At 42.8% G+C, this 21,214-nt stretch overlaps 1 protein-coding gene across 3 annotated transcripts in view; it reads left to right on the forward strand.

The window, feature by feature from the left end:
* LOC102301019 (NACHT and WD repeat domain-containing protein 2) overlaps positions 1-21,214 on the forward strand; it is a 59,471-nt gene that overhangs the window by 29,458 nt on the left and 8,799 nt on the right. For all 3 annotated transcript variants that reach the window (XM_005925824.2, XM_005925822.2, XM_005925821.2), the window contains exons 5-7: positions 13,303-13,506; positions 15,241-15,391; positions 17,173-17,762. In XM_005925824.2, the coding sequence (XP_005925886.1) occupies positions 13,303-13,506; positions 15,241-15,391; positions 17,173-17,762 (945 nt within the window). The remainder of the gene's footprint in view (positions 1-13,302; positions 13,507-15,240; positions 15,392-17,172; positions 17,763-21,214) is intronic.

Genomic DNA, 21,214 nt, shown 5'->3' on the forward strand with positions numbered 1-21,214 from the left:
TAAGGTCTTGTTGTTTCAACAACAAGGTAGGTCGTAGGTTTTAAGGATGTGAGGCTGTGTGAGGATTCCGTTTTCTCATTTTGCATCCTTTACGTTTATTTATCTTATTTGTTTTTGTATTTTACATCCTTGCAAACTCAGCCGCAGTCTCTCGTGGTTTCCAGACACAGTTATCTTCAGACCTTCTCAGGGGCTGTCCAAGTGTCACCCCAGCTAACACACACATACACAAACACGTGGCAGTAAGAGGAGACTTCAAAGACAGACAGGTCTGCCGGGTATGCAGCCCACAATGACTGTCACAGAGCCCAGTGCATCGACCAGAGAGGAGGGATGGCCAGAAGAAAGGAAAGAGATGAAGGAATAAACTATGAAAAGCTACTTTTTTTTCCTGCATTCAGACACTACAGAGGGAACAGAGGGAAAGGATTGACGTGTAGTGTAGGTGTGTTTCTTGCTGCTACAGAGGATCTGTGAAACAACAGGAAACCTTTTACACTTTGTTTGGTACGTACATGGCTCTCTACATATGCTTCCATGCTGTGCTGTACTCAGATTCTAACTCACAGCTTTGACACCTTGTCTAACATATCTCGCTTCTAATAACTGAAACAAAAACGTTCATTTTCTCTCTTGCCACAAGGGGTCGCCACAGCGGGTAGCGCTGCATGGTTTGTTTGGCAGCTTTAAAGCCATTCCTGACTGATCTGTGCCCAGTGAATGCAGTAACCACGACACCATTGCATGCACTAACTAAACTACTGCAATATTGTGCTACTGAGATGGCCACATGTTCACATTCAAATCACAGCAACGGTTGCCTCAAGGTGCTTTATACTATAAGGTAAAGATCCACGTTTGTTCTCTTACTTCTCTCTTCTCTAAAGTTACCTGCAAGCTCGTGTGCATTCGATAATCAGACAATCCTCTCACCTTCTTGGCAAAGTTGAAGTGATTACAGATGAGACCTTTGATTGACATGTAACACCTTGGTAAACACAGTAAAGGCGATCAGAGCTGGGAACCATCAGCAATAAAGCGATGAGTGAATTGTTTCCTGTGCAGATGCCTCGAGCCGTTCCTCTCTCGAGCTACATAAGTTTAACACGTTTCTGTTCCTAGCATCCAATAAGAGCATGATATAAGTTATAGATCATGGTTGGGCATTATGTGAAGTTTTCAGCAGATCAAGCTGAAAGTTTCAGCTTAGTTCAATTTTAGTGCTGTAGTGAAACACAACAATAATTGGCTCAAGGTATTTTACATTGTAAGGTGAAGACCCTACAGTAATACAGAAATGGTTGGATGTGCGAGTTACAAGTTAATTGTTAACCAAATAGAACAACCCCAACCAACCTCCCTGAGCCTGGCTCTGCTGGAGGTTTCTTCCTGTTAAAAGGATCCCACTGTCGCCAAAGTACGGAGCCCCGCAAGGGACATTGGAGAAAAAAAATAAAGATGAACTTCTGTGAGATCTCGCTAAAGTTTTGCGAGTTCCTGAGCTACTTTTGCGAGATCTCGCAAAATAGGCTGCTCCTTCGCAGGTCGCATTTGAAGGTCGATTACGTCACAGCCGGGCGACAAAGGCTGTTCCAATTCGAAGGCCACTCCAAATGCGTCTGTCATTAACCCCGAATTTGATGGATGGGTTGGGTGTATCCTTTGTTCTCCAACCTATCCCATAATTCATAGCGCGGCCCAGCCAATTTCAGTTTCCAACAATGGCGGCAGCTACTTAGAGTAAGAAAGAGTAATCTTAAAACTATCTTGCAAAAGTTCATGTTCATTTTTTTTTCTCCCATGTCCCTTGTGGGGCTCCGTACCAAAGCACTTGCTCAAAGAAGGTCGTCTCATTGTTGACGTTTTCTTTGTATTATTGTAGGGTCTTTATTATATATTATAAAGTACCTTGAGGCGACTGTTTGAATTGAATAGAAGTCTCAGTGACAGTAAATTAGCAAAATAAAATTGGAAAATAAATACGTTTGTTAATAAAAAAAAATCTTGTCCTACTATAAGAAAAGTAAAGAACTGGAGAACACTCGCACAAAACAAAACACATCAAAATTCAGCAAACTAACAATGATGTTGCTTATATAAAATAATTTGCAAAGCAAATAAAGAAAACAAAGAGAAACTACTACGGCAGTGTGAGCTTTCCTTCTACAGGAATTCTTCTCTTTCGTAACAGTAGTTTGATTTCCATTTAAGAAGCAAAATGAAGGTGGGCTGAGAGCTTCGGTCTGGCATCACAGCTTTCACTGATGAGATGATGAGGTGCAGGTGTCCCAGCTGCAGCACACACATGCAGGCTGTTTTTAATTAGGATGACATGCCTCCTCATTTCCTGCCTTTCTATCATCTTAGCCCCTCCCACCATCAGCTTTAAGTAATGTCAGCAAAGCTGCATCACCTGTCACACACAAGCATCACCTGTTTATAACACAGACTGATAGATGTCAGTGACTTTGTTTCTCAGCTGCTTCTTCAAATCGTGGCGTGATGTTGCTTTTTGGGATCTTTCAGCCTGCTTCACGTCATCACACAGGCTTTGTTGAGGTGATTCAGCAGGTTTGCAGTAATCAGGCCTGTGTGTGTCAAAAAATGCAGCTAATCACAGTTAATTCATGATTTAACAAGGGCGGGCAGTTACTTCCACACATGGCCAGGTACGCTTGGATCTCTTTTTCTTTTAAAAAATGAAGACATGATTTAAAAAACTGCATTTTGTATTTACAATGTGTTTGATGATCTGAAACATGTCACAGCGCTGCAAGTGTTAGCGAGAGAAACACCAGAGGCACGGCGAGAATGTGCGACCATCTAGATTTGGAGTCGCCTCACTTCATAAGACAGGCTCGACTGTTATATAACCAGCTTTGTTATTGGATGTGTCAGTCTTTCTTTATGAGTAACAGCCACATGCAGCGAGCGTCACTCAAAATGCACAACTCAACACAAGACAGGTGGCAGTGCGGGGCTGTGAAACAGACACACACACACACCTGGCTACGAGGGGCTTTTCTCTAACCTGTCGATGCAATAAAGCTGGTCTCCATGGCGATGGTAGGGGTTGGCATGGTGATGGTGTCACTGACCCGGAGATTAAGCATGACAATGAGCCATGACTTTTTTTTTTCTTTTCCTTTTTCTTTTCTTGTCCTTCGCTCTCCAGTGGTCTCAGATTTCCCCCCGTTACAAAAAACTAAACTAAACTAAAACTTGACGATCGCCTCAAGGACACGTATCAGCAAACTGTTCCGGCTCTGCTGCCCGCACGGCAGCTTTACTGGATGTAAGAGGATAGTTGAGGATACTGTAGCTCGTGTTTGTTTCCCACTGCTTCTCCTCCATTCAGTTAACATGATGTAAGCGCTAATACGATATCCCAGACCTCTTTTCTTCAATGATACTGGAAATTGTGTCTTCATGTTTGTGGAAAGATTGCTCCGATTCAAGCGTAGCTTCTTGGACAGTGTGAAGTGTTTATGCAAATCCATCCGACGCGCTTATTCTAAGCAAGTTTTGGCCACAGAGTGTTTGTACTGAGGGTCAGGATGCATACTGGTATTAAACCTACCCAGCTCTTGACTGCACTGATAAGCTGCTCCTCACAGCTTCAGAAAATCAAATGCTTTTCAAGTGGTGGGAACATTTCTTGACCTTTTATTTCTTTATCTTAACCTTCAACTCAAAATCCAGATCATCTACTGTTATTTTAGTCCATCTGGATATATTTTCTTACTCTCCTGAACGCATTTGTTCCCACTCAGCTGCAAATCTTAAAAAAAAAATCATGCCACAGAAAGGCTCATAAATTTCAAATGGGTGCTGCAGTTTTTTTATACAATGCATTACTCATGCAGGAGTAATTAGGATATATTTTAGGGGCTTCTTAAAGCAGCAGGAAAACATGTGGGACTGAAATATTGTTCCAGTGTTCATTTAAAGAAGACCTCCCATGTGCAAAGCTCAGCCTTCAGACAGCTTTAGATGCTGAGTTTGAGGCAGTTTTCTTCACTCGTTGCCTGTTTGATGTCAAAGGAAGTAAATACCCTAAATACACAGAGACACACAGGTTGCAAAGAAGCTCCGCCCTCCTGTTGCTCATACTATCCGGTCGTTAAGTGATGACGTGACGAATCCTACTTCCGGGCCTAAAGTAGTCTGCGTTTAATATGGCTTTTGTGTTGTTAACATGTTTAATGTTTTGTATTTTCTTCTATTTGATCTCAAAAAGCTCCTAAAACAGTCAGTGATCACTGTTGACCTCCCTCGGCTTTTATTACCGCTAATCATTTATTTAAGCTCAGTTTTTAAAACCTTAGGATGTAACTACAGCCCAGCCCATGCAGCAGTATATGAATGACTAACCTCGTATTGTGGATGGATTATCTCAGTTGTTCTCCTGGCTGAAGTTTGGTCCTTTTACAGCATCCTGCCATGCGATTACATTTGTTCCTGACCACCGAGAACACTCACGTTAACTTTTATCGAGTGGAAAAAAAGTTAGCTTGTTTATATTATGCTAACATAGCTGTGTCGCTAGCGGTCACGTAGCACATCATTATATACCAGCTAGCCCAACTTCAGTAACCCTACAAACGTCACTGCTGTTTAGTTTTCTGTCTTCATTTATGTTGGAAGTGATAACAGAGCTGTACGTTTTAATTTGTTTCCAAAACCCCGCAGTCAGGACATGCTATATTGTATTTAGATAGAAGCTAGCGAGCTAACTTCCTGCTAACTTCTAACTCCGTTAAATGTCATAAATTCCGTTTTCATGGATGCCTGGATGTTAAACTCAATTGTTACACCTGGTAGAGCAGAACGCTGATCATTTTATTAAAGATGAAAGACTTTAGACAGTTTTTCAACTCTCAGTAATGCCATAGTGATCGTTTGATATATGGACCTGCAGCGGAGTTTAGGCCCAGACACGGCTAGTGACGTCATTAAGTTTTTTTATTTTTAAGTAGTCTATTATACACTGCAGCAGAGTTTAGGCCCAGACACGGCTAGTGACGTCAGACTTAACGACCGGATAGGCTGTCACCAGGCCATTAATGAAGTCATATTTTTGAAGCCTCATTAGATGAGATTAGTTTTTTCTTCTTGGCATATCAAAATTGTAACAAGTGAGGGGGTGCATCTGAATTTGAACCCACCCACTCATTCGCTAATGACTTGTTAATCAAATCATTAGCCAATGAGCAAATCCTGGACAACCCTCCTTTCTGACACTCAGAATGACCCAAATTCACAAAATGGATCATAAACTCTGCAGGAAGTGTTCACAGAGTTAGCAGGCCGTTTCCCCAGACCAGTGAAACCCAAAGTGTGGGCCCGGGCCCCTGGTGGGCTGCAAAGGTACTGCAGGGGTGTGAATTAAGTGAATTTAAAAAAAGGCAGGTTCAAGGCACTTATGCATTTGGATTCACTTACCATATTTCATATTATATACTAGCGTATCATACATGTACTTTGAAATCTGCATTTAAAAGTTTCGCTTTTAACAGTGTTGTTTTTTTTAAAGCCACAAGTTACCGTACATGGATGAGAGAGTTGAGTGCCCTAATCAGCTGTTTAGCTGGGTTATCAAACTGGATTTATAAACTGCATATGTGCAATGCACAGAGATACATATCAGATTAGTGCTAAGCAACTAATAAAAATCCAAGAATTTCACTCCCCCATATAAAGCACAAACATGTTGGGTGGATGCAACATCATAACATTCGTTAGATAATACGTTAATTGTGCTCCAAATATAACAAACAGCATAATCACATTGAAGAAGTCCAATCCAAGTCGTGGATGAGTCTCAGCTGCCTGTGTTAGAAGACCTATCAGTCACTCAGTAATGGATCGATGGGCTATAAAAAAAAATTTTCACCCCACTCCAGGAAGCCAAAACTAATTTTAGGCCCCAAACATGCTTTTTCATGCTGTAACACAGGAGTCCTTTTGGAGCCAGTCTCAAGTAGATCCTAGAAAATATGCTGTTTTTGCACTTCTGCATTGGCGTCATGTATAAGCTCTAAAGGCTGGTTTATTCTATCTATTTAGGACAGCCAGTCAGAAGAAATAAATGGACAGTAGATGAATCAGAGGAGAAGGTGACTGCACCAAGAAACAGTATGACATGGATAAAGAATACACAAATCAGTTCAGGTTTGAACAGTTTTTTAACCGTTCTGTTCTAGTGAAGTCAAAATGATGGTGAAAAACGAATTTCTTGCAAAATTACCATGACGATTGGCACATACTACATGCTGATAGGCTCCAGTTTGCACATAGTGAGATGTAACACAGCTCTCAGTGTCAGAAAAAAACGTTTTTTTCTCTCATCATCTGCTTCTGTTCAGAGCCATATTTCCCTCTGCTGTGCAAAAGCTTATGCAGCAAATACCCGAACAGTTGACTGTGTGTTTCATTGATTAATTGACCGTGTGAGTGATTGATTTGCTAATTCATACTGTAGCTGTGCACAAAATCTTTGCTGCCTCTCTCAGCTGGCTCATCAGATAAAGTGCACTTAGTCAGAGTATATAGCCCCTTACCATCACCCCCCCCCCCTTTCAAGGATTAAAAAAAACAGAGTAGAGAAAGCGGGAGGGAGGCAGAGTTGGCACTGCCATTTGGCCACTGTGTGCTTTGCTATTGCCACTTTAGCTTCATGTGTTTTCTGCACAACCTAAAGTGTATTAAGAAGTAACTTCTCTCAAAAGACTAGCGTATGGAGTGACACACTCACACACACAAGAAGGAAGTTGTCAGCTTCCAAGCAGTAATCCACCATTGCGCATCTGCTCTCCGGCTAAGACACGGGTGTTAAAGCCACCCGGACAATGTTTGCAATTTATTTGTTTCTTCATTTACAGTTTGACTTCAGTAAGCTAAGTAGGTGACAGAAGTGACAGACGGGTGGATTATTGTGAGCGTCTGTGTCTGTGTAGGCATCTGAACACCTGATTTTGTAATTTTGATAGGAAGCATCAGATGGTTTTATCCTAATCCCCATCTCTACACACACACACACACACACACACACACACACACACACACACACACACACACGTGCATGCACACAGCTACTCCATTCGCCCTACATCACTGGGATGCAAGCTGACAGAGACTTTGTCAGCAACTTGGAGAGTGACTGTTCTCTCCTCTCTCTACCTCTCTCTCACACACACACATGCACGCACACACACACTCAGTATTACTATAGCTCAGCCCAGTGCCTCCATCCTCTCCGACACATCACTGCAGTGCCGTGAGTCACAGAAGGTCATCTGAGGTAGGCAGATGAGTTGACCTGCAGGGCATTTCAGTGTTCGCAGGTTCCTGGAAGATCTAAGCTGCACCTAAACATTGATTCTGAAATAGGTTGATCTTACATAACGTAAAAAAATGGCTGGATCAAAATGGTCACTGCCCACCTGAGTGTCCCCAATGTGGATAACTGCTGAACTCTGTGGCTTTCTCCATGTGCCTGAGCAGCGTGTATGGTGCTGTAGCAAGAGGTGAGTTCAATATAGAGTTTGGAGGAGTGGAAGAACATCTGTGTTTCTTTTTGCTCTGAAGAAAGCCATCAGCTAGCTTAACTACAAAGACCAATGGCCATTCATTCTAAGATCAATTATTATTATTATTATTATTATTATTATTATTATTATTATTATAGTTCATTAGAGCACATCCACTGTATTCTACTCTGTTGTACTTGCTGCTACAATAGAGCCAGGCTACTTTAAACTCAATCTGATATACAAGAATAGGCAGTGCTATCCAATTTTTAAAATATGTTTGAAAATACAAATGCTGAAATACAAATTTAACCTCCAGATTAAGTTAGATTGTCCAGTTATTAAAGCAAATAGACTCACTGCACGAGAAAAACAAATTCTCACAGATTCTCACAGCTTATGTCAGTCAGACACATAGAGTTACATTTATAAAATCTTCAACGGACCCCAACAAGATGACTTTAAAAAGGAAAACGTGATCATCAGTTGGTTTGAGTGTTGTTTTAGTTCTGTACAAGCCCACTGGACAGTTCCTTCTGAGAAAAAGGAAAAACTTTAGCCACCTTATTAGGTGCACCTGTTCAACTGCTCATTGGAATAAATATCTAATGAACCAATCACATAACATCTCAGTGCATTTCGACATGTAGACATGGTCAAGACGACCTGCTGCAGTTCAAACTGAGCATCAGAATGTGGCATGGTTGTTAGTCTGAGTATTTCATAAACTCCTGATCTGCTGAAATTGTCCCTCACGACCATCTCTACTGACAGGAAAGAAAGAGTAACCTAAATGCAGAAGCGCGTCTCTGGACACACATTGAACCTTAAAGCAGAAGACCGCTCCGAGTGCGACTGTCCATCCATCCATCCATTCGCTTCCGCTTATCCTTTCCAGGGTCGCGGGGGGCGCTGGAGCCTATCCCAGCTGTCATGGGGCGAGAGGCAGGGTACACCCTGGACAGGTCGCCAGTCTGTCGCAGGGCCTCCGAGTGCGACTGCTGTCAGCTAAAAAACAGGACGCTAAGGCCTCAGCTTTGGTGGACTCACAGGACATTGTTTGATCTGATGAGTCTTGATTTGTGTTGCGACATTCAAATTTTAGGATCAGAATTTGGTGTAAACAACAGGTGTTGTGGTGTAATGGTGTGTGTGTTGGGGGGATTTATTGGCACCCTTTGGGCCCCTTATTATCAGCAGAGCATCATTTAAACACCTAAATACCGTTGCTAACCATGTCCATCCTTTCCGATCGCTGCTTCGATCAGGATAAGAAACACATGTCAACATGAACCTGGAATCTGGGACGTTTGGAACTCCTCGTTGAACCATAAAGAATCAAAACAGCTCTGAAGGCGCAAACTTGGGTCCAACCCAGTGTTCCTAACGAAGAGGTCAAAGGGCAGTGAAAATCTTTCCAAAAGGCACCAACACCAGAGCACAGATCCAGTTTGGTGGCTGAAGGTTTGCACACTTACTTCCTGCACATGTATCTTCATGCTGTCCCAGTAGCTCAGTCTCAGATGTTGCTGCTTGTACAGAACACAAAACCTGTGTTATCACATTGATCTCAGTGAGGTTTCAGGTTGTTTGTTGGTTTAAGTAACAAAGGGAAATGCGATATTTTTGTCTTTGTTTTTGGAGTGCAAATGTTAAAAAAGACAAGAAACCACATGGTTTTCTTCATTCTCTCTTATTTGGAGCACTCTGAGCCAAACAGTTCATTCGTTACTTGAAACATTTTGGGCTTGGATCCAGCTCATGACACAACTGAAGATAGCGAGCAGCCTGCCCTACTTTTCTGTGAAACTCTTTATTTTGGCAGGAAGAGCAGGCGGGGAGTCGCGCACAGGGGGAATCCCAGCCTTCTCCTGACATTTCTTGCTTGTATTGTGTCTGTCTTTTAAATTTGCCTGGCACTTATTTTGCTCTCACATTGGCATTCTTGTCTTAATGGGCTTCTTGCTTTATTGGAAATAAAGTCACAGTAGCGCTAAGCCTGTTGTTTCATAAAAGCCCTTAGCTTTGCTTTTTGTTGCCAGAGCACCATCTTTAATCTGCTGTTGCACTCAAACACGGCACACCTCCTCCTCCGAAGCAACTGACACAACCATCTTGTACGTTCAAACGAACGCTCGCTACATGGACACAAAACTGGTTGAATGTAAATGAATCTCACTCAGGCGACGGTAGGCCGTCCTACGGACACATGCCGTCATCTGATCGTTCTCTGCATCTTCTCCCACTGCGACTGCCAAGAGAACAAGAAGTCCAGCGTGGAACGGCTTTGAATCGTCATTGAAGAGGGGGGCGTACTGTCGCCGTGGCTTTCCCGCTCATCGGAGCTCGCCGTCATTTGGCTTGTAGCTCGCACGGTTTGTGTCATGACACGTGGAGTAAAGATCAGCTGGTTTTACAAAGGAGGTCTTCTAGTGTCTTATTTATTTTTGCTCTCATTGTCCTCAGATGAGGCTGATAGAGAGCAGCGAGAAAGGCGCCAGAAAATGGCCCAGATGATTTCTAGTGGTATTGAATGTGCTGTCACTCCAAAGCTGACGGGAAGCTCGACGGCTCACTGGAACTCTTGGCAGATATGCCACGCAGAGTTCTAGATAATAGCGGGATGAAGAGGCTGTGATTTGATTCGATGCTGCCTAATTATTCGTCCACTCTTTGCAGTGTTCTTGCATCTGACTTAGAAGATTGTGGATGAGATTGTGGGTATTGGCTTGGCGTATGATGGTGATGCTAATAACCTTTACTTATAGCACACAAATTCAGTTTCACAATCCTAACTTCAAAATCTGCACACTTCCCTTTAATTAGTGCATTCTTTTCCTTTCCTTCAAAACAGCCCCGTCTGCTCTATATGAAAAGCAAATCTGCTTATTTTCCCTAATACTGCTTATTACTGGGAATTAGAAAATTTGGCCCATGTCTGTGCATTCAAATGTTTTTGTGCACCAGCAGAACAAATCTGTTTTTTGAGATTGTCACTTATGTTTAAGGGTGCACTCTGCTTTATTTGAATATATATATATATCTATATATGTATATATGCTTGACTTTGATCACCCTCATGGTTGCAGGTGGGCTGGAGCCTATTCCAGCGGCATGGAGACAGCAGGAGACGGGGTACAGCCTGTGACAGGACTAGAAGATAGAGGCAAAGAGACAGACAACCATTCAGATATACGGGGAATTTAGAATAACTTGTCCTCCTTAACTGCATCTCTTTGGATTCTGAAAGGAAACCTGAATACTTAAGGTGGTAAAACCACACAAACGCAGTCCAGCCAGATGGTGGATTTAAACCCAGACCATTCCCTGCTGTAAGGCAACAGCGCTAACCTCTGAAAATGTTCAGTTTTTAAGTCATTTTAATTGTTACTGTATTGAAAGCACATGTCAGAAGCAAGATTCAGGAAAAATCAGAACAGGTATTATAATAAAAACATCTACATGCCTTACACACTGAGTTTCGAGCAACAAGAGCCGAGTTGGCAGCTGCTTTTTTGCATGAAGCTGAAGCCTAAATCAGATGCCTCTGCAAACTCCTGAAAAATAGTCCTGTGTAATATGGCAGCTTCATGCCTTATTTCCCTCTTCATAAGTGTCAAACATACATTCAGGTGTATATATTTCCATAATATATAAGAATGTTTGCATGTTAGCCACCGGGTTGGTTTCAGTTTGAAAGCAGGATGCAGACAGGTCTGTGTTTGTGCCTGCAGGAGAGTCGGAGCACTTTCGTTTTCATGCTTGCGTGCAGAAACCTGCCTGTGGACACGTACAATACTGGCTACCAGGCACCAAAATAATTTGAAGTGTATTTTTCTCATGTCATCGTGTTAGCATAGGTTTAGGAAATATTAAAAATACTGCAACGGTATTCATTGTGTACTGCCCACCCACTGCAATACAGATCAATCCCACTGGTTGCCTGTCTGCACCTCTGCATACAGCATGAAGAGAAAATAATGCATACCTGCCGGCCACTTCATTAGTAACATGTTGCTAGTGCTTGGTTGGCATAACAAGTAAAAAAAAGTCTTTTTGTTTGAGTAAAAAGACAAAAATTTGATTGAGTTGTCACGAAAAAAAGTTTCTGAGCTCTGTGGGTAAAAGCGTATACTGCTTATCCACCTCATGGTGTAATCATCAGTCAACCTGACAGGTTAGCATATAGCATCAATATAGCAGCTGAAAACATCAAGTTGCTGCCATGTAATTAGCTCATATGCGCATTAACAAGCATCTGAACACACACACACACACAAGGCTTCTGATTGTTGAGTAGCCAACTCAAAGTCACTGCCTTGACCGATGCTCAGGAGGTAAAGCAACTCATCTACTCATCAGAAGGTTGACAATTTGCTCTAGTCTGTATACTAAAGTACCCATAGGCAAGAAACCGAAGCCCAAATCGCTCCTTGTGCAAAAAAAATGCTTGTTAATGAGGCATGATGTATTAATTGCTTTGGGTGCTCATGTATAGTAAGAAGGCACTAAATAAGAAGCAGTCCGTTTACCTTTTTAACCTCGTTTGGATCCATTCATAAATTCAAAAAAGTTTTATTAAAATAGTGCCAAATTGCAACAGCAGAGGTCTCAAAACATAAGTTAAAGATCCTACAATAACACAGAGAAAGCCCAAAAATCAGGCAGCCACCTTTGAGCAAGCGCTTGGCAACAGTGGGAAGGAAAACCTCCCCTTTAACCAGAAGAAACCTCTGACTGAACCAGGCCCATCTGCTGCGACTGGTTGGGGGTGAGGCGAGGAAGACCGGACAAGAGACAGACTTGTTAGGGCAGCGGTCTCCAACCTTTTTTGCGCCACGGACCGGTTTATGCCGACAATATTTTCATGGACCGGCCTTTAAGGTGTCGCGGATAAATACAACAAAATAAAACTAGTACCGGTACTGAAAAAAAGAAAGATTTATTCATAACACACGTGAAAAGACCCAGGAAAACCGAGTATAACGATAAAAACGATAACAAAATAACGCTGAAAACCGATAAAAACCCTGAAAACTATACATTTCACACCTGAGCCTCAACTCTCGCGGCCCGGTACCAAACGACTCACGGACCGGTCCGAGGCCCGGGGGTTGGGGACCGCTGTGTTAGGGAACATAAGTGTATAGAAGTCAGCAGGTGAAACAGTATTAGGACATTTTCATGGTTCTTTACCTGCTTTTTTTAATGTCTTGAGTGTTTCTGGCTCATGTATGAAGGGTTAAACAAACAGTAACTAATAAAATAAATAACTGGTGGAAAGCTTGTGTCTCCTTCTGTAAACTAAAGGTTTCTCTTTCACAGCGCTGTATGTTCTGATATTTGTGTGATAGTGATTAACTTTTGGTGAGCATTATTTCTGAACCCTCACCGAATAAATATTTCTGTGTGGGGAAAAGAGGCGCATCATTTCCTTACTGTAACTGTCGCGTAAAGCAATTTCCATCCTCCATAAAGCTGTCATCGCTCAGCACGGTGCGCACGGGAGTGGGGATTGCGGCGGCAGTTACATCCCTGCCGTCACAAAGTGGCTGCTTGATGTGCCCACCGCACCGCGTGTGCGCCCGTGGCTCTGAAATTGCTTTAAATAAGTTGCACTGTGCGCATCATTGACTTTGCCATTCACCCCGCGCCACTGATCCAAAAAATAGAGCCCCCGAAACTGTCGCGACGAGACGCATTTCCCGCCTCTCCTTCTCACCTTGCACGCCCTCTTCCTTTCTCTCCTTCTCCTTTTTCTTTCCATCAGGGTCTGGTGGGAGAAAAGTACGGCAGCATCCGAGTGCCGGGGGAGGTGGAATCGGCGGAGTTTGAGATGATCTTGGATGCAGCGGTGGAGGCGGGGCTGGACACACACATCCTGGAAGAGTGGTACTGCAGGGATGAAAACTCGGTGCCACCCGCATACTACCTCAAACCCAAAGCCCAAATGCTCAAGAACTACCAGAACTCTGTGAGTCCAGAGCTTCAATCGCACTCAGTCACACTAACAGGAGGCTCCCGCTGTTCGTGTCCTTGATTTTTGTGTGGAATGAATTAAATTCAGCGTGCAGGAAAAAGAAGAGCAGCTGTTCTTTGAGGTCGATGAGTGAACTTTGTCTTTTTAAATGTTTCACATCCTTGCAAATCAGCCTGAAAAGCCACTTAAAGAATCTGTTAGCAACATTTATTTTAAATAAAACGTCCAAGGTCTGCCTTTAACTTTCAAGAAGTAGTACGCCTCAGTTTTCTTAAGTACACCATCTTGATGTTCTCTTGAGCTTCGCTGAAGTAAAAAAAAAAGTGCTGTGAAAGACTTTGATGATAAAAAATAATCACAGAGAAAATTCAAGATTTAAGCATTAAAGAGAACCAGTCGTTTTGCGTTTCCTTACTCGATGTCATACATAAACACACCGGCCATTTTTTTTTAGGTACACTTCGTCGCACATTTTTTAACACAGATATTTGTAGGGTCAAAAACTTCAACCTGAGCATCAGAATGAGGAAGAAAGATCATTTTAGGTACTTTGGACATGGCGATGGAAAAATCTGAAAGTCTGAAGGTTCTCAGTCATCCAGGTCATTGTAGTCAAAGGAGCTTGCAAAGAAAAGCGTCTGGACTTCTTTAAGTTGCTTGAAGACGTTTCACTTCTCATCCGAGAAGCTTCTTCAGTTCTAAGGTCAAATGGTGGGGAGTCCCAGATTTAAACCTTTGAGTTCCCTCCCCAGACGCCTTAACGCCCACTCACATCCTGGGTCATCTGACCTCAGGAATTCGCATGATAAGGTGGGGCCAGGTTTCACAATGAGCTCACCCGAAACCCTGGCTGATTGGGACCCACACCCAGTTTCACACCTTGGCTCAGGCGATTAGAGGATCATCAGGGGGTTCTTTTGTCCCTCTGTGGGGGGATACTCCCACTAGGTTTATATCTGGGACTCTCCACCATTTGACCTTAGAACCGAAGAAGCTTCTCGGATGAGAGGTGAAACGTCTTCAAGCAACTTAAAGAAGTCCAGACGCTTTTCTTTCCAAGCTCCTTAGACTTCTGACCATGTCCAACCCTTTATGACTAAAGTGAACCCATCTTCTGATAACACCATGTCACAAAGCTCAGAATGTCTCACACTGGTTGTTTGAGCATGACAATGAGTTCACTGTACTCAGATGATCTCCACAGTGATCAGATCTCAGTCCAGTAGAGCATCTTTGGGATGTTGTGGAATGGGAGTATGGACAGAAATCTCAGAGGAATGTTTCCAGGACCTCGTTGAATCTGTGCCATGAAGAATTAAAGCAGTTCTGAAGGCAAAACAGGGTCTAATCATGTACTAGTGAGGCATATATAATAAGTCCAAGTAATCTCTTCAGAACATCCATGCTTCTTTGTAGACAGTTTTTGAGTGACTCTCAGTTAGAGGAATAGCTCTAATATGTTCATCTTTATGAGCAAAGAAGCCCCACCCCCTTTTCTTCAAACCTCCTGTTTGCATGTGGCAACCAATCAGAATAAAATGAACCTAAAGGGAGAGGAGCTAAAGTCAGCTTTATGATGAGCTTGTTTCATATGAAACGCTTGAATGTTTCCTGTGTCGCCGCACACGTCTTCTTTCACAGAAGCGAGTGACAGCACTCGCTCCGTACATGGTAAGAGTCCATGCTGTGCAGTCAGACTGTCCTCTCTCTGCCCCCTCTTCTGCTTAGATGGAGTCAAGCAGCGTAGTCAAGACCAAGAACGACAAGGCCTGGAGGAACGTGTCAGAGGAGATCAAGAGGATCTTCCGAACGGCGGTGCTGCAGCTGCAAGAGAAAGGGACCATGAAGAGCGCTCAGGCCAAGAAATTCCTTTGCTCTGGTAAATTTCACGTCTGCTTTTTCTTTTCGTGTCATACTTTTCTCGATACCTTCTTTTCAAATAGGATCACGTCTCTGTCTGCTGGACTGCTGCTCACTTTTATGTTTCTGGCTTTTCATTTGGTTTTTGAAAATTATTGGAATTTTAGATTTTAAAAAATTGATTTGTTTCTTCTGTGATACCTCGCTGGATGTTTTCAAGTTTTAAAAAGTCGGCTTGGGGTTGTTACAATGATGTTACAATAAAAGCCAGCTAATTTCTCCTTACAATTGTTCAATAATGAAAAAGGTTTGTTGGTCGCAGCCTCGATTGCTACAGTAAATAAAACACACGGTGAGTTTATTCCTAATAAATAAATTAAAAAGTTGTTTTATGCGCATAACATAAAATACCCAATTAAAGAACACTTATATGCCAAGGTTGCAACTGGCTGGAATAAAAACAACACTAACCTTTGTGGGGAACAGAAAATCACACAGCAAAGGCCGTATATTTAATAAGTGAGCCTGTCACCTTGTAACTAAATTGATAACAAGAGATGAGATGCAATCAGGATCTATCAGAGTCACCTCAGCGGACGACAGTGATTGATCGATCACATATTCGCTTCTCTTCCGAGTTATTTATCCAAGCAGCGTGTCGCAGTGTCAGACAACCCTTCTTTTTTTAATCAGAAAGAAGCTGATGGTTGCCTTTCACAACTTTTTATTATTATTTATTATTATTATTATTGTTGCGAGTCTGTTTTCTGTGTTGTCTGTGCCCCATAGCAGCAGGGGTGTGTCTAAATGGAGATGTATGTGGTGGCACTTGCCCTGGTTGTAAGTAGATGGCAACAGATTTTTGCATTTCATTCATCACAAGCAGATTTCACACAGTTGATAACGCGACTGCGTTCAATCACAAACCGACTGAATACTAGAGACTGGCTTCTGATTGTTTCTTATTTATTGCCACTTTGATGCATCAAAGTTGCTTCGAAGACAGCAACTGACTGCAACTGGTGCAGACCTGGTCCCCGTCTCAGAAGCAGTTATTTCAAAGGCAAGGATTGAGAGTTAAGTGCACAAAGTTGCAGCTGCAGTCTCCAACCATGGTGTTTTTCTAGTGCGACTGCAGAACAATGTGTCATTGCAAGTATACAATGTGAGTAATAGAATATGAATCTAAATGAACTCTCAGGGCAGCCATATTTCCGATGCATGTTTAAAATGAATAAAATAAGAAATTAAAATCATTACAACTTGCTGAAGTTGCATCTAATTTTCTGACTCTCTCTCTGCATTAAAAGTCACCTCTATAAAAGGCGGTCCATCTGCTTTTCTTTTCTGATGCTGTCACAGTGCAAGCAACACACTACTAATGACAGTCTTATCAACCAGGCACAGTTTAGTCCTTTAAATTGTGGAAATCGGGAATAATACGAGCTAATTAAGGAGTGTCGCTTAGAGTTTTATCATTTTAGATAACAAGGACGCTTCTAGTTTTTATGCACATTAATTGAAGAGTCTGTGGAGGAAGTTGTGCCGTCTCCCAGAACTCCCAGCATTCCTTTCTCTCTTTGTCTCTGTGATACAGTTCAGTAAAGCTGCATTGTAAGATTTTTACAAACCTTCTTGTGAATAAGATTCAAGAGAAATATAATGGGAGGCTAAAAGCTCCTTAAACCTGTTCCATTCTGCTCGTGTCATGTCATGAATTTTTACCTTTGCAGGTTGCTCGTGGGTTTTGTGTGCTACTCGAATATGATCAATTGAAAAATGTCTTTTTTCTTCTTTCAGCCTTGGAGGATGAATTAGACTTTGCCCTTGGGAAACAAACGCCTGCCTTTCTCAGGAAATGTGTCTGCTACATTCGCAAGATCTCCAACTTTGACCGCTTCGCCAAACTCCCTGAGATGGCTCGCTACATGGACATCGTGGTCAGCAGCGATCGGGTCATGCGCAACCAGGAGGCCTACGAACGCCTCCTGAAGGTGCGGGATGAGTTCATCCCCACGGTCGTGGCCGCCTCCAATCTCCGCGTCTATTCTTCTGTCACCCACTGCGACATGAAGTTAGGCTACTCCCAAGAAGTGGAAAGCCACTATGTAGAAGGTCTGTGCAAGCAGTTCTACGAGGACATGGTGGACATCATCCAGGCCACAGTCCAGCAGAACTTTGACACGGAGTCTGACCCGCTGTACGACGAGATCCTGCAGCACCTGTCCCTGTGTAAGTCCTACGCGGCCCTCTACGAGTACAAGACCGAGTCTCTGGATTACGTGCAGGAGTATCTGATGCCATCTAAGGGGAGCAGGACGAGCCCTCTAGTGGTGTACGGGGGACCCTGCACCGGAAAGACGCTGCTGCTGTCCGAGGTGGCAAAACAGGTGAGGCATGCAGGCGGTAACTTCGTCTTTTTTTGTGCCACCCACGTCTCAGTTTTCCTCTCATTTTGGCTCTCGCTGTGCGTTCGCTCGTCTGTCTGATCCAAGCATGTGTCCATCTTTGTACAACAGAGCATGAGGGGGCGTGCGACTGTTCATCTCTTCTCATCAAACGCTTGCTTGACCATCTGTGTGTCTGCCAAGAGGCAGTCCATCACCATGCACATGCTTCTAATTTCCCACGAAGCCATGCAACTGCGTGTGTACACGTTTGCCTACACCTGTGTGGAACTTCTGGAAAGTTTGCTTATTGAAACAGTTGCAATGGGTACATTTATTGTTCAGTGGAAGCCAATGTGTGTGTGTGGACTTCTCTTTGTGCACACGCACCTCACTCTCTGTTCACTCTCCGGCTTTTGTGTGCCATCTGGCCGCCCGGCTACATTAAGATCACACTGTAGCCAAGATCACACAGCAGACACCCACACATCCACCCCTCCTGTCCAACCTTTGTAATGAATCTCACATTTATTTTAAGCACCATTCAAGTATTTGCCCAAAAGCTGAGCTATAGAGGTGGTATAAAAACGTTACAAGGTGCAACAAAATGATGATGAAAGCCTAAAGTTCAGCGGTAAAGATTTCCGGGAGACGACAGGAAAAGTTTTAAACTTCAAAGTAAAAGGATGAGTGGGAGGGTGTAAGAAGACGCTGCAGTTTAAACAGCAACATTAAAACGATCTATGGTATGGACTGCTTATCTGTTTTCTACGATCTGGTGACTGTGGACGCCGTCCGAGTACAGTGAACTCGTTGTGTTCAGGACACCAGTTTGAGATGATTGTGTTGCCATCAGAAGATGGTTCACTGTGGTCATACACAATCACACCACAGCAAGCCTGAACTGCTTTCACGTTGTTTACACCAAATTCTGACCCAACATCTGAAAGCTGCGGCAGAAATCGAGACTCATGAGATCAGGCAACATTTTTACAATCTTCTATTTTGTTTTGGTGAATCTTTTTTCAAACGTTGTCCTCAGTTTCCTGTTCTTAGCTGATAGGAGAGGCACTCAGTGTGGTTTTCTGCTGCCACAGCTCATCTGCTTCAGGGATTCGCAGGTGTTTTTCTGCATATCTTAGCTGCAACAAGTGGTTATTTGACTTATTGTTGCCTTCCTATCAGCTTAAAACAGTCTGATCTTTCCCTGATGACCTTTGATGTCAACAAGGCGTTTTCGCACGGAGATCTTTCTCTCTAAACTCTAGAGACGGTTAGTCTCTAGAGTTTTTATGGAATACTCACACCAGCATCTCTGGTACCAACAACAATGCTCAGTTTGAACTTCAGCATTAACCCGTGTATTAGTCTCCAGTCACTTTCAGCAAATTAGTAAGAAAATAAATGTATTTGAACTGTTCGGCGGGCCTGGGGTTGATGAGAAAGGGACGCTGTTAGATTCAAGGAGCTTAATAAGGTGTAGAAGCTTGCAGCCACTCGAGTCCGGTGTGCACGACTCACACTGGGCCTGTTGGGTTTGTTTCATTTGAATCCAAGCTTAGGCAAAGCTGGGTCTGCTGGAAAATATAGATCTGTGTTCCTCCACTCTGTGGTGTGTTTGTGGAGAGAAGAGCATTTTTATTACGAAACAATTTAACGGAAATGTAAACGCTACAAATGATTATTTAATAACCGTCAGCTATTTCCTCTAAATAGCATATTTTATTACCCTGCTTCTCTGTGAAGCATCTGTGATGGAGAAGACCCGGACAGCCAGCACACAATCTTCATTTCCATCTGAAGATGAGGTGCACTGCATATCTATTTAACTATGTCTTTGATGTGTAATGTAGTATTTAGCCAGTCCCAGTCAAAATGTCCTACACTGGTGTTAGAGTTTGGACTGTTTTATTCTAGTAATACTGATTTTCTTTGCACACTTTAAGGAAGTAGCTGAAAAGAATGAAAGGACAAAGACTGGATTTTTTATTTGGAGCTTAAATACCTCAGTTCTCAGAGTAGCTTTAGGCCTCGGTCGTGTTTTATGATGATAACAGATGTGCGAGGAAATAAAACAGATTTTCATATCATCACCCAAACCACACAGAAATGCAGAATTAAGATAAATATATCGGATGATAAATTAAACTAGCCGTTAAGGAGACTTTAATAGCGTAATACGCAGCAATAGGTAATGGGTTCCTAAGAGTGGAATGGCTGCTTTGGCACAGTTAGAGATTACTGGCTATGCAGAAATGAGTCTTTAGAGGCTGCTGAGTTTGCGGCTCGTGATAATCGTCGGCATTTAGTGTACTTAAGGATCGGGTTAATTAAAGTTATGCACATTTATAATCAAGTCACTTTCAAAACAAATGTGCGTTTTATAGTTCTGTGGTGTTTCTGTTGCGGTTATGCTGCATTTTATGTATGTGCTATATTAGTTGGTTGTAATTAAGATGGATGTAGCTACGCTCAGTGGTTTCAGAAGTCCTGTTTTGAAGCCTCGAGATCAACATTTTCCACGCTGTCTGATTGGTATTTTAAAAGCCAGACGTGGATATGACAGTGTAACAGCGTGCTCATTGGCTAATCACTTATCAATCACCTTGTTAGCCAATGAGCATATCCTGGATAATCAAAGATTGGATTGGCCGCTTTCCCATAGACTTCTTTACAGTCTTTCTTCTTCAGCTCTCGCCCCCTGGTGACTATTAAGAAGAATGCAGGCTGAAGGCACCTCGTCCTCAGTGTCACGTTTCAAACCTGTAACAGCCGATTTAGACTCATTCCAGTTGGACATGGAACTGGAAACCCCTTTTAACCCTACGCCGTAACCTTCCACGTAACCTGACATGCACTTCCCAGGACATGTAACTACACGCAGGGTCAGTGCACGCCAGGACGACTGAGCAGTGTCGAAGGTTATGGGTTAAAAGAGGTTTCTGGTTACATTAAGTTATGACATAGATTCATTTTCTCTCCTGGATACTCCCTCTTTTTCTTTTTTTGATAGTTTCAGAAATGCTCCCTTCAGGAATTTGCTGACACGTTTTCATTTGGGACAGGGTTGTTATTCTCTTACTTAAACGTAGCATGTGAAACAAACACCAACAAAGACTATAACCATGACGTCGCCCTTTATATAGGTTTGCAGTTGGAAAAATCTACACAGCCAAAACAATAAGAAACGGACTCTTTTTTTATAAGTTCACAGAACGGATTATTTTGCTATCACGGAAAACGCCTGTTAGCCTTGAGAAACACATTGTCATTGTCTCACCTGGTGCCCAGGTGCTCTATGTGCGTGTGTGTGTGCTGCTGCTCTCTTTTGTTCATCCTGCATCTGTGTGAACATAGCTCCTCACAGCTGCTAACACACTGCTGTGTTGCCTGGCTCACTGACGTTTGTAAATGTGCAGTTCCTAGTGTTAGAAATCCTTTATTTTGTGCGCCAT

The sequence above is a fragment of the Haplochromis burtoni genome, unplaced genomic scaffold, assembly GCF_018398535.1.
Source record: "Haplochromis burtoni strain Fernald_Lab_line unplaced genomic scaffold, NCSU_Asbu1 Contig_82, whole genome shotgun sequence".
Taxonomy (NCBI): domain Eukaryota; kingdom Metazoa; phylum Chordata; class Actinopteri; order Cichliformes; family Cichlidae; genus Haplochromis; species Haplochromis burtoni.